The 12,513-nt window shown below is 52.9% G+C and overlaps 1 protein-coding gene across 1 annotated transcript; it reads left to right on the forward strand.

The window, feature by feature from the left end:
* Window positions 1-6,581: 6,581 nt before the first annotated feature.
* Window positions 6,582-8,766, forward strand: FOXB1 (forkhead box B1). The gene is made up of 2 exons (XM_023946181.2): window positions 6,582-7,339; window positions 7,743-8,766. The coding sequence occupies exon 2, from the start codon at window positions 7,767-7,769 to the stop codon at window positions 8,727-8,729; it is 963 nt and encodes a 320-aa protein (XP_023801949.2). The 5' UTR covers window positions 6,582-7,339; window positions 7,743-7,766; the 3' UTR covers window positions 8,730-8,766.
* The last annotated feature ends 3,747 nt before the right edge of the window (window positions 8,767-12,513 follow it).

Below are 12,513 nucleotides of genomic sequence, written 5' to 3' on the forward strand. Positions count from 1 at the left end.
ACAAGCAGTTTACCCAGGCAGCTCCGCCCGGCTCCGCGGAGCCCCACGCGGGGCTGCCAACAGCTCCGCGGGCTCAGCGCCGGCCCCGGCTCCCTTCCGCTACCGGGGCTGCTGCCTTAAAATGTCATTTACCTTGACGAGAAAACGGCCGTGCCGACTGAAACTGCCGTCACTCAAAATACAGAGCAAGGGTTTTACAGGTCGCGGCTCAAGAGAGAGAGAACTTGGACAAAAATACTTCCTAGCAGAAGAAACACGAAGGAGCTCTCGTGTCAGTGACAGCGCAGACATCTCGCTCTCAGAGCTCAGAAAGCTTTGCCATTCCCAATGCCTTTTATTCTCATGTAAAATCTTTGCTCGCCAAAAGGGGAAAAAAATCGTCTATCAAATTCTATCCTCTTTAGCTGGTTGAATGCTATATGACTACCATATCTCTCGATAATAAATACGGAGAAAAAAAATCTATGGGAAGAAATCACTGCGGAGAAATATTTTCTAAAGTTATATCTAAAGAATCTCTTCCAGGAATGAAATATTAAAGAAGGTTAATATGGTTTTCGCTGCAGAGTTGGGGGTTGATGGGAAGACGGGAGCTTGGCTCGCGTCGTGAGTACAAGCGGCGGGGAGCTGAGGCGGGAGGAGGATGTCAACAGATGTGAGGAAGCGATGGAAGCCGCCGGACTCGGGAAACGCAATGAGCGCTTCCCCTGGAGCGGCCGGCCCGGCCTGTCACGGTCCCGCACTGCCCTCCAGCCCCGCTGCCCGGGCCCCGAGCGTGCGGGACCCTCCAGGGCCGAGCCGCCTCCCGCAGAGCTCGATCCCCCCGCCTCGGGCTCCCCGGGCGCTGAGCCCGGCCCGCAGCTCGGCCAGGGGACAGCTCGGCCAGGGGACAGCTCGGCCAGGGGAGAGCAGCCCCTCTGCTTGGGCGGACACGCGGCGTGGCCGAGGAGGATCTGTCGCTTCCCCGCGGGACGCGGGTGCGAGCGCCGGGGGGGCTCTGGCGGGCGGCGCTGTCCCGTCCCGTCCCGTCCCGTCCCGTCCCGTCCCGTCCCGTCCCGTCCTGTCCCGTCCCGTCCCGTCCCGTCCCGTCCCGTCCCGTCCCGTCCCGTCCCGTCCCGTCGCAGCGAGGAGCGGGGCCCGGCGGGGCAGCGAGGGCGGGGATCCCCCGCTCGGGAATTGTGTTCTTGGCCCCGGGCTGCTCGGTGGGTGGCGGCCGGGCGGGGGGCGCTGCGGCAGGAAGGGAAAGCGCCCACACAGTCACACCGCACCCCCCCACCGCGCCGAGCCTTCGCGGCGGCAACTTACGGAGCTGTTTGCAAACATGCCCCCCGTCAACAGAGAGAAAAACACAAGCATTCAAAGTTCTGACCCTAATTAAAGCTCGGCTCGTTAAAGACTTCACACAATGCAGGAAAAAGTTTGCCCGAGCCTGAATTCCGCAAGCGGTTATTACCTCTGCCTATAAAGACGGAAAATAACTGCAACGTGCGCGCCGTTATTCTTGCGGATGTGCAATTCAAAATCATCGTCGATTGTCATAAAAACCATTTCACAATGTTTGGCTAAGTAATAACTTAGTAATTGAAAGGTGGTTTTGCCGGGCACATGCAATTCAAGAAAGATTTACATTGCTTACGGATTTTGAACCGCCGTTCTGATTGCAGCGAGAACGGGACTCAGACTATTTTTTCTTGCTTTCTGGTTTTGCACAGACCACCGAGACAAGAGCGGACTGCAGGAGAAAGCGTGAATGGGATGAGCACGTCTTGTAAAAAAAGGCTCATGATAAGAAATAAAGTTTATGAAACGGATGGATCTGGAAAGAAGAGTCCTTGGAAAAAAAAAAATAAAAGACAGAAAAGAAAGAAAAGGGAAAAAAAAAGGAAAATCAAGTTTGCTCCACCCAGCTATTAACCAAAACACAATACCTTTTTCTGGGTGGTACTGCACAGAAGTTGATTCAGTTTTGACAATGTTGTTTAGCTATCATTTGCTATTTTGAATGAATGGGAGCAATCCCCCTTTTTACAACAGTTGTTTCCTATTATGGAGAGGTGCAGCAGTTGAGGGCAGACATGTGAAAGTGGCTGTTTGATTCCCTTTTTCATCCCCCTGACCCTGCCTTTGTCCCTCCTCACCCTGGGAATGTCACGCCTCACTACTTCACTTTGAGATGCTCTAGAAAGTGGCTTTGTTATTCCCTTTTAGACATACACGAAATTGTTCTCATTCCCCCTGCTGTAAAAGATACTTCAAATTGGGACTCGGTTCACAAGTGCAATGCAATTTGGCTTAGCTCAACCTTTGTTCTGCTTGTACAAATGACCAAACAGTGCACACATTATACAGTTGATCTACTGCTCCCTTTACACCAGAGTTAGCGGCTGGGAGAAAAGCAAGTTAATCCCTTCAATACTAAGGTGGCATTTTCAATATTTCCTACAATGTGAGAAGGAGAAGAGAGGGCAGCTTGAAATGCGACATTTGTTTAAAAGGGAAGATTAAAAAGAAAAAGTTTGCGAGGCCTCCCCTGATACTTCTCCGAATAAATAAATAAACAAACCAACAAATCCCAAACGTAGATAAAGACTCCAGCACCTCCGGGAAGGCAAGGGAAGTTTACCACAAAGCCAGGCTCTCAATAACGTCGAGACTCAAGCTGGAATCCGCGCTGCCAGCGCAGTGCTTAACAAAACGCTGGGGAGCCACGGCTGATGCGCGGCCCCAGCGCGCACCTGCGAGCCCCGGGAGGGGAGGGGAGGGGGCCGGGCCGGCAGCCCAGGCCGGGCTCACACACTCCCTGGAACCCCGGCACTCCTCCGAGCCGTCCTAGGGAGGTCTCGGGCATGTGGAGGGAGGGGAGGCTGAGGTGCCGCGTTTACCGGAGCGCGGTTTTACCTCCGGCGGCAGAAGGAAAAGGGCTCTCCCAGGAAACCGGCTCCGATCAGGAGCTCTGGGACAGCCCCAAGAACCATGAGCCATGAGTCTCCTCTAGGGGTGAAGGAATTCGGGTGGTCCCAGCGAGGGCTCTGTGCACGCTGGAAAAGCGCGAACCGGCTGCCCGGGGCCCGAGGCGGCAGCGATGAGTGGACATGGCAGGGACACGGCGGAGCCGCAGCGGGGCCAAGGGCCGGCTCGGGCCGGCGGCGCTTGAGATCCCCGACGGGGCAGCCGAGGACAGGCGGCTCTCAGGAGGGTGACAGCAGCGAGGAGCGAGCGGGCAGAGAGAGAGGTGGCAGGGCAGGGCAGGGCAGGGCAGGGCAGGGCAGGGCAGGGCAGGGCAGGGCAGGGCCGGCCGAGGGCGCTGCCCAGCGCCGGGAGCCCCGCCGCCTGCCCCGGCCCCCCGGGCACAAAGCGCACTGCACATCCCGAGCTACCGGGAACACAGGTTTGGGGAGCAGTTCTCAGTCCGGCCTTGACAGGCAGGGGGAGTTTATTTAATGCTCATTGGGAAAGGAACAAAATCCTTTTGAAAGGGCGCTAAGTAGTTTCACGCCAAAGCGGCAGATTTGGGGAAGAATGTGGGGCTGGACAAAGCCCTGCCGTTCCCAGAGCGGCCGGAGCTCTTCGGAAACCGCACCGGGAATTGAAGCACACAGAAAAGCAAGAGACCCCAAGTATCTTGGCTTCCTTCTCCTTCTCAGCTCCCGAGAGCAGAAGCAGAACCATTATTAAAAAAAAAAAAAAAAAAAAAAAAAAGAGGTCGAGGCTTAGCCGAAACGCAGCCACAACCAACAGCCCGCAGTTGACTTTCCAAAACGGGGGAAGCTTGCTCAGAGACTGGCATTGTGTTTTGCAGCCTAGGAAACCCTAAGAAGCTGGTACTTCCCCCCTCCTTTCTCTTTTCTCCCAACTGGTTTGTAAATATTAACAAGGTTGTGAGTATTCTCTCACACAGAGTGGATTTTTTATCCTTGGAAAACTTCTTGGCTTCCCCCACAGCCCCTCTCCCACTCCTCCCCTCTGCAAAGCTACACACCTGCTTGCAGCCACAAGGATTCAAAATCAATATTGTATTTGTCACTTTTCCATCTCCTTTTCCTCTCTCAACAGCCCTGCTTGCCACTGAGGCGAATTGTGGATTTATGGAGGAAAATTAGCATAAATTATTACCAAACCTGTAAACGTGTGTGGTCTTGCTTGTGGGAAAGGGGGCTATTGCAAACCTTCCATGCAGAAAGGTGGTCCATGATGGGCTCCATGCAAGGGCTGAATGGCTCTTGCATGAAATAGATTTCCATTGGGTTTGCACGTTGATATAATTGACTTATGTGTATTTTATACAGTTTTCCCAACACTTCCTCTGAGCTCCTTATTTGAATTAGTCTTCAGCAAAACGTCTGTTTGTTTTGGTTTCCCACACAATGGATTTGGATTCACTTCACCTTCCCTAATGTTGGCTTTCAAAGCTGAAGGGAAATGCTATAATTGCATTTAAATCCTATATTGCCCAAGTCTATCATCTGTGGCTGTGCTTAGCACGAGGTGAAAGTTTAGGTATCAATTACTGGGTTGACTTTGCCTGCCCTACCCCTCCAATCACACATTCCTTTGCAATGGAAAAAAAAAAAAAAAAAAAAAAAAAAAAAAAACAAGAAAAAAAAAAGAAAAAGAAAAAGGAAAAAAAAAAACCACACCGGGCACCTCACAGCCATACCTCGTTTGCACTCGGAGCAGCAAATGACAACGGAAGTCTACTTTAACTTTATAGCTTGAGGGTTCCTTTTTGTGTCAGCGGTTGGTTTGGTTTGGTTTTTTTTTTCTTTCTTCGAAAAGAAAAGGTACCGGCAAAAAGAGGAAGAGAATTATTTGTCAGTTTGTGGATTTTCTGAGCTGTCTCTTAGACAGGCATCCCAGGAGTGAACTTGGGCCGAGAGACAAAACCCAGATTGGGGGTTATTAGAAGTTGGGGATGGGGGAACTGGGTATGTGGTGTGTGTGGGAGGGAAGTGCCCCTCACACACACATTTTTGGGGCTCTCAGTACAAAAACAGAAGCCTTCTATCTGGTGTTAGGGGATGCTGGGAGGAATCTCTCCTCATTTCAGAGCATTGTCTTTCTTACCCTCTAACAAATATCCATCATCTCATCATCTCTTACACCACCCCACCCCATCCCCCCCAAAAAAAATAATTTGGAGGCTGCCTTCCTGCCCTGCCCGGTTGGATGAAGCATCTCGGAGCCGATGAACTGAGGAAGGCAACTCCCGGGCTCTGAACAGCACAAACACTCCCGGGCCCTTCTCTGCAAGGGGCACAGGGTGGCATGTGGCAGGTCTTCCCCCTCCTCAAAGGGCTCGTTAGCTCGGCAGCGCGGCCCCCTTGGCTTCTCGGATTCCTAGAAACACAATTATTTACTTATTATTCTCTAAACGACATCCTGCCCCGAGAGAGAGGGATTAGATGGGAGCGAGGGCCGGCGGGTTGGGATGGAGGGAGCACGGTTTGCACACACGAGCGATCTCGTGGCTAGGGTGGGAATGAAAGGCGTTTTGAGGGTCCGGCCAGGTTTGGGGGAGCCCTGCCTGGTGGGGACCGTCCCTCCGAGCAGGCTCCAAGGCTCTCGCAGGGCCCGGCTCTCAGCAGCCGCGCTGTACAGAGCCGCCGCTGCTCTCCCTCCCCCAGGCCGGCTATTTTTGCTGAATTAAGAAGGTGACATTATTCTTCTTTTCAAGTACTTCTGTTAATATTGAAAAACGTGCGCTTGCATTCCAAGCGCGCGCGCTCAGCCTCAGCAGCCATTTCAATATTAATGAAATTGTTTAATCTCCTAAATTCATCGTGTTTAAGTTACGTTTTGGTGAGTTATTGACCAACTCCGAAAATATTGTTAATGGAGGTGATGTGTATTCACCACAAAGGCTCTTCCTCTCCGGGCTCGCAGCTCCCGAGACAATCTTCAGCTCTGGCTCTAGGGTGCCAGGATGCTCCGCAGCCTCGGGAATACACATCGTGCAAACTTCCCTCCTGTGCCAGGGCAAGCCTGGCACCTTCCGGGCCCGATCCTTCCCCCGAACACCCGGCTGGCAGCCTGGGCTGCGGTTCCAGGATCGGGCCTCGGTTCCCGGGGAGGAGGGAGTACCGTGCATCGGAAAGAGCCGCAGCTCGGCTGTTCCACGTCCTGTCTGCTCCCACACACACAAGCGCGCACCGAGAAGCACACGGGCGGGCGAACAGTCTGAGACACATCATGCAAATCCCGCAGAAGACGTCAGGATGACGATGTTTATCAGAGTGACCGCTGACACGGAGCCATTAGCCCAGAGCAGCTCTGCGGGACCCCCAGCCTCGAGGCCGGAGGGAGCACAAGCGGACACTCCCCGGTCCCGCAGCGGAGTGAGGAGCTCCTTACCGAGCACACCGGGGCCACGCCACGGTCAGGAGCCCCTTCGCTCGGGTGCACTGAGAGCAACTCCCGCATCTTTACACCAGCGGTCCTGCATGGGCTGGGGCGGGGTGGGAGGGTGAGGGTGAGGGGGGGACTGACTTCCCAGGAGCCCCGATCATACCGCTCCTCGAAAGAACCCTCGCTCGGGGAGAGCGGATTTGGCAAAGAGAAAGTCCCTCGTTACAGGGGAAAAGGCTCGCCTTAAGTTAGCCAACAATACAAATCAGATAACAATGCAGAACAAACAGAATACCACAGCCAAGCAATTTCCATGTCAAACATCCCACTGCTCGGTACCTCCATTTGTAAGTGTGAATTGCAGACTAAGCTTCCTGAAAAGTCCACAGAGAGGTTAGTGCATACCTTCCCCCCACCCCCAGCCACCGGGTACCATCGCGCTGCAATTCCGCTGGCGGAGCCTTTTCACCCCTCGCCTTGTCTTCAAATGGAAATGATTCCCATTGGCCCAAGGTGTCCATGTAAATAGGTGTAAATGAAACCAGATTATGCCTTTCTCTCCAGCCCCCTCCTCCCTGCTCCCCTCCCCCTGCTCCCAAGGCGATTGTCATATGATAGCAAAGAAGTGGCACATTAATGAAGCGCCTCTACAGGGGTCTTTTCTGCTCATGTCACCACATAAAACTATCAGATGGTTAGAGGAAGGACATGGAGGCAACTAGTTAGCTCATCGCCGTTGCAGGGAAGAAAACAAGCCTCTGCTACAGTGCAGCTGCCGGTGGTGTAAAAGAAGCTGATTCAGCCCGCGGAGGCGAAGGGAGGGGGTGTACAAGAGGATTCCCAAAACCGAGCCAGCTCGCTGCCTCTTCAGGACTAAAGCGGAGCAGCGTGGCCGCGGAAGGGGCGAGAGACACTCCGGAGGAGAGGGCTGGGAAAGAGTCCGGACTCTCAGCTGCGTCCCGGATGCGGACTGTCAACTTCCAGCAACTTTAAGGTGGGCATATGCAGGGGCTGGCATGGAGTTGGGTGGGAGTCGAGGGGAGGGGATGGGGTCCCCTTCTCCTCGCCGAGACCAGAAGACAGAGCTATCTCTAGAGTAACTTTCCGGACGCGGGCTCCTGCGGGAAGGCCAGGCTGAGGGAGGCCGGAGCTGGGAGAAGCACATCGCTTTTCCCCCTGCGGCGGCAAAGGGCTCCGGACTGTTTTCTCCTGCCCTCGTCTGCACCTCACCGTCCCCCCTTCCGAGGGCTGAGATCCACCGTGTCCCTTCCCTTCCTTTCTCCGGCCCGGCCCCAGAGCCACCGGCTGACCCGACTGGGTGTCCGTGCAAATCCCCCCCGGACTGACCCCTCTACCCCCTCCTCCCGCCCCCTCCCCTTGTCGCTGCCCTTCTGCAGATCTCCGCGGGTCGCCGAGCGAAGATGCCTCGCCCGGGCAGAAACACTTACAGCGATCAGAAGCCTCCCTACTCCTACATCTCGCTGACCGCCATGGCGATCCAGAGCTCCCCGGAGAAGATGCTGCCCCTGAGCGAGATCTACAAGTTCATCATGGACCGCTTCCCCTACTATCGGGAGAACACACAGCGCTGGCAGAACTCCCTCCGCCACAACCTCTCCTTCAACGACTGCTTCATCAAGATCCCCCGCCGCCCCGACCAGCCGGGCAAGGGCAGCTTCTGGGCGCTGCACCCCAGCTGCGGGGACATGTTCGAGAACGGCAGCTTCCTGCGCCGCCGCAAGCGCTTCAAGGTGCTCAAGTCGGACCACCTGGCCCCCAGCAAGCCGGCGGACGCGGCGCAGTACCTGCAGCAGCAAGCGAAGCTGCGGCTCAGCGCCCTCGCGGCCACCGGCACCCACCTGCCCCAGATGTCCACCTACAATCTCGGCGTGTCCCAGCCCTCCAGCTTCAAGCACCCCTTCGCCATCGAGAACATCATCGCCAGAGAGTACAAGATGCCCGGGGGCCTCGCCTTTTCCACGATGCAGCCCATGCCGGCCGCCTACCCCCTCCCCAATCAATTGACTACGGTGGGCAGCTCCATTGGCACGGGCTGGCCCCACATGTACGGCTCCGGCATGATCGACACTGCCACCCCCATCTCCATGGCCAGCAGCGAGTACGGCGCCTACGGCGTGCCCATCAAACCGCTCTGCCATGGGGGGCAGACTTTGCCGGCCATCCCCGTCCCCATCAAGCCGACCCCTGCCGCGGTGCCGGCCCTGCCCGCCCTGCCCGCGCCCATCCCCACCATCCTCTCGAACTCGCCGCCCTCCCTGAGCCCCACGTCCTCTCAGACGGCCACCAGCCAAAGCAGCCCGGCCACCCCCAGCGAGACTCTGACCAGCCCGGCGCCCGCCCTGCACTCCGTGGCTGTGCACTGACCCGGGCCGCCCGCACGGACGCTGCCTTCCCCTTTCTCCCAAAGTTTCCTCGGAGCTCTCCTCCCTCCCCTTCTCTCCCCTCCTTCCGCTTCTTTCCCCTCTCCTCTCTACTCTTTTCCTCGAAAGCAGAGACAGCTCCCCGCGGGAAGCTGAGGTTTGCCGTTCCCGTGAGCTCCCTTTCCGCTTCGCCCCTTCAGCCGAGCCCTCCCTCGCGGCTCGGCCTCTCCCCCGCTTCTGAACTTTGTTCGCCGTTCTTCCGAGGCGAAAGGAACCGGCCCGGCCCGCCCCCTCCCGCCCGGTAGGAGCTGCCGCTTGCATCGCTACTTTTCCAAAAGTACTTCGGGCATCTTCGATTTGTCGGCGAGCGGGAGAGCCTGGCTCGGCGATGCCCCTTCCCCTTCTTTTGTCTGGGGAAAAGCAGGGCTTTATACAGGACCAATCCTTAGTGCCATAAACAAGGATGGCTGCCGTGTCACTGCATCAGAGCAGCGCCGTTTCCAGCCTCCAAACAGCAGAGGCTCGTGTCTTGGGAACGCCGTGAAGCGCTGGCTGTCCTTTGTGTGGCTGCGTGTCCCGTGCGCTGCAGCGGGGCAGGGCTGCAGCGGGGCAGGGCTGCAGCGGGGCAGGGCTGCAGCGGGGCAGGGCTGCAGCGGGGCAGGGCTGCAGCGGGGCAGAGATGCAGCGGGGCAGGGATGCAGCGGGGCAGGGATGCAGCGGGGCAGGGCTGCAATAGAGCAGGGCTGCAGCGGGGCAGGGATGCAGCGGGGCAGGGATGCAGCGGGGCAGGATTGCAGCGGGGCAGGGATGCAGCGGGGCAGGGCTGCAGCGGGGCCGGGCTGCAATAGAGCAGGGATGCAGCGGGGCAGGATTGCAGCGGGGCAGGGATGCAGCGGGGCAGGGATGCAGCGGGGCAGGGATGCAGCGGGGCAGGGATGCAGCGGGGCAGGATTGCACCGGGGCAGGGATGCAGCGGGGCAGGGATGCAGCGGGGCAGGAATGCAGCGGGGCAGGGATGCAGCGGGGCCGGGAGCGGCCGAGGGAGCTCCGGGGGCGGCGCGGAGCGGGACCCACGCCACACCTATCATGTTTACAAAGAGCCTGTTTTAATGTAAATACTGAACTTGCGTCCGTACTGTAAATCAGATGAGGTCCTTTTGGAGTACCTGTTGTAACGTGGATGTTTACTGTAGTTTTCAGGTGAAAGAGGAGTTGACTTGTCTGTTAACTTCTGGTTAACCCGAAGGTTTGGGGGAGACGAGGTTTTATTTTTTGTTGGTTTTTGTTGGGTTTTTTTTGGTTGTTGTTGTTATTTTTAAAATTTAGTGGCTATTTACTCCATAGCTTCAAAACAAACAACAACCATAATTCTAATAAAAATAAACTTGTTATCGAGCACACGGACTTAAATAACTTAAATAAAAGCTGTTGAAGGCACCGATGAAATGTGGAAAAGTAATACAATAGCAGGTACAAACTGTGGAGGTCATTCTGATTTCTGCTGGAGCTTTGCAGACAAGAGTGAGGCGGCTAGGGAAACTGTAAATGGTTGTGCATATGAATGATTATAAAATGTGTAAAATGCACTTTTGTTTGATATACTCCTTTCTAGTTTTAGGTAGTTTGCTGGAAACTGAACTGTTGTTCTGTTGTGAACTGCTTAAGTTAAGAGAAAAAAAAGAGAACACCCCCCTCTAAACAGCATTAGTGTCTATTGAAACTGTAAGGACATTTCTTTTAAACTTTTTTTTCCTGTACAGAATAAGCATGACATTTTAAATATTGGTGTTCTTGTTCCCAGCATGTGTGTTTTAAGACAAAGGTTAAAAAATGTCTACATTAAATTATGAACCTAGTCGTCCAAATAATATTTTCTCATTAAAATATGTAAATGCAGATTTAGTTTCTTATTTGTCTTTTTAAGGACTTTACACGAGAAAAGGAAAAACACTAGTTCATGATGAAGGAATGGCATTATTCCAATATTTAGATAATCTAAACAGCCTTTTCACGCAGGGTTAGTATAGTTATTAATGTAGCATAACTTCTTAGATAAAATTGTTATTGCCAGTTTAACAAAGGGAGAACATATTCTGTGGGGTTTATATCTATATATCTGTACATCTATGCATACACACACATCTGCATTTGTGCCCTATACACATACACCAAATATAAACACCTATTACATTCATGTCTGTGTCTATCTGTACTCACCACCTACTTACTCCCAGTTACATTTTCTCTAAAATGTATAAAAATTACTAAGCTTCTGCAATACAGATCAATCAAAAAAAAAAATCTTTAACGAATTAGTTACTTTTTTAAGACTGAGAACACAGAATTTTTTTCAGTGGTGTTTTTTCTTACAAGTGGCATTGCAAAATGCTTTTTGAGTAAAATTATTGTAGCCTTTTACCTGGCATTTAAAGCTCCTCAAGCACAAGTTAGTCCAACCACTGCTAGAATTTTTCCATCCTTATTGATCAATACTTTTCCTAACCTGTAGTTTGTGAAGCGTAACACTATTGTACCTGTTTTTCTATAATTCAATATACAGTCCCTTTTAAAAAGTAAGGCAAAGCAGTTACAATGAAAACTGGATTCTGGGCACTTTCTAGTAGGATTCCCCAAATCTGCTAGGGATTTTACAAGGATTCTGCAACTGTTGAAAATTAGAGAAGCCATCTAGTGAAATGAGTAAATAAATGCCTTGGAGATGAGGCATTCTGCTAGCACAGTTACAAGACAGTCACATACTGAAGTGCTTACTAGCAAGAAAACGACATTGTATTCTAATGAAGCGGCAGGATTCACGAATTCTATGGCAATGATGTTACAGAGGTTTTGTCTCCGACTGATCTCTCTCTGAATTTCTGGACCATAAACACAGTAAGTGACATCCCCATTTCCCTACTACACACCACAAGGTCCTTGCAAAAGTTTTAAGATTAATGTAGAGGGCAATTAATCCAGTTGTGACCATTTTTTTTTTTTAAAAAAAAGAATGGATCCCACACACAGAAAAAAGGTGGAAAATACATGAATCATTGGGCTGATTAAAATGCATGAAGCTGCTAAAGCTTGTCAGATGGGGGACAACTGAACTCATTCATCAAGTCCAACTCACGATTATATCAACACGATCAGTTAAAGAAAGCATTCAAAACTTATCACCAGATCAATGGACACATAACTTGACAAACTTTTCCTAAACAAGCGATGACCTACATTTTTCGACAACGAAAAAGCTTTTTCTCCTTCCCTTTCTTCCTTACAGATCTAGCAGTCAGAACAAATCCTCAAAGATGAAATCCAAGCCCAACTAACAAGATGAAGCTGCACTTTCAGAGTATTTTTTTTTAACTATAGAGTAATGGCGGAGATAAAGATCTGAAAAATTATACCCCAAAGCAAAATACTTTAAAAAAGTGCTGTAGGTTTCTCGCTGCATAATGCGAGCGTGTGACTCGCCACCGTACATTTAAAGTGCCATTTTCCTCTTTATCTCTGCGAGTACCCGAGCCCGGGGACAGCCCTGGCCAGCGCTCCCTGGCCCTGGCCGCGGTCCCAGCGCGCAGCCCGCGGAGCCTCCGCGCTCCTCCGCGCATCTCCGAGCGCTTCCCCAAATGCGATGCTCATTTCAAACAAATACGCAGCTCAGCGCGTCGCTTGAATTTACTGCTTTGACTTGTTAAATCTCCCTAATGGCTCAAGTCCAATGTCAATAAACACAGATCTGAAATAGAGCAGCACCAGACAACAGCGCGGAGGGAAGGGGCGAGGG

This window comes from Cyanistes caeruleus, chromosome 13 (assembly GCF_971803275.1).
Source record: "Cyanistes caeruleus chromosome 13, bCyaCae1.hap1.1, whole genome shotgun sequence".
Classification (NCBI taxonomy): domain Eukaryota; kingdom Metazoa; phylum Chordata; class Aves; order Passeriformes; family Paridae; genus Cyanistes; species Cyanistes caeruleus.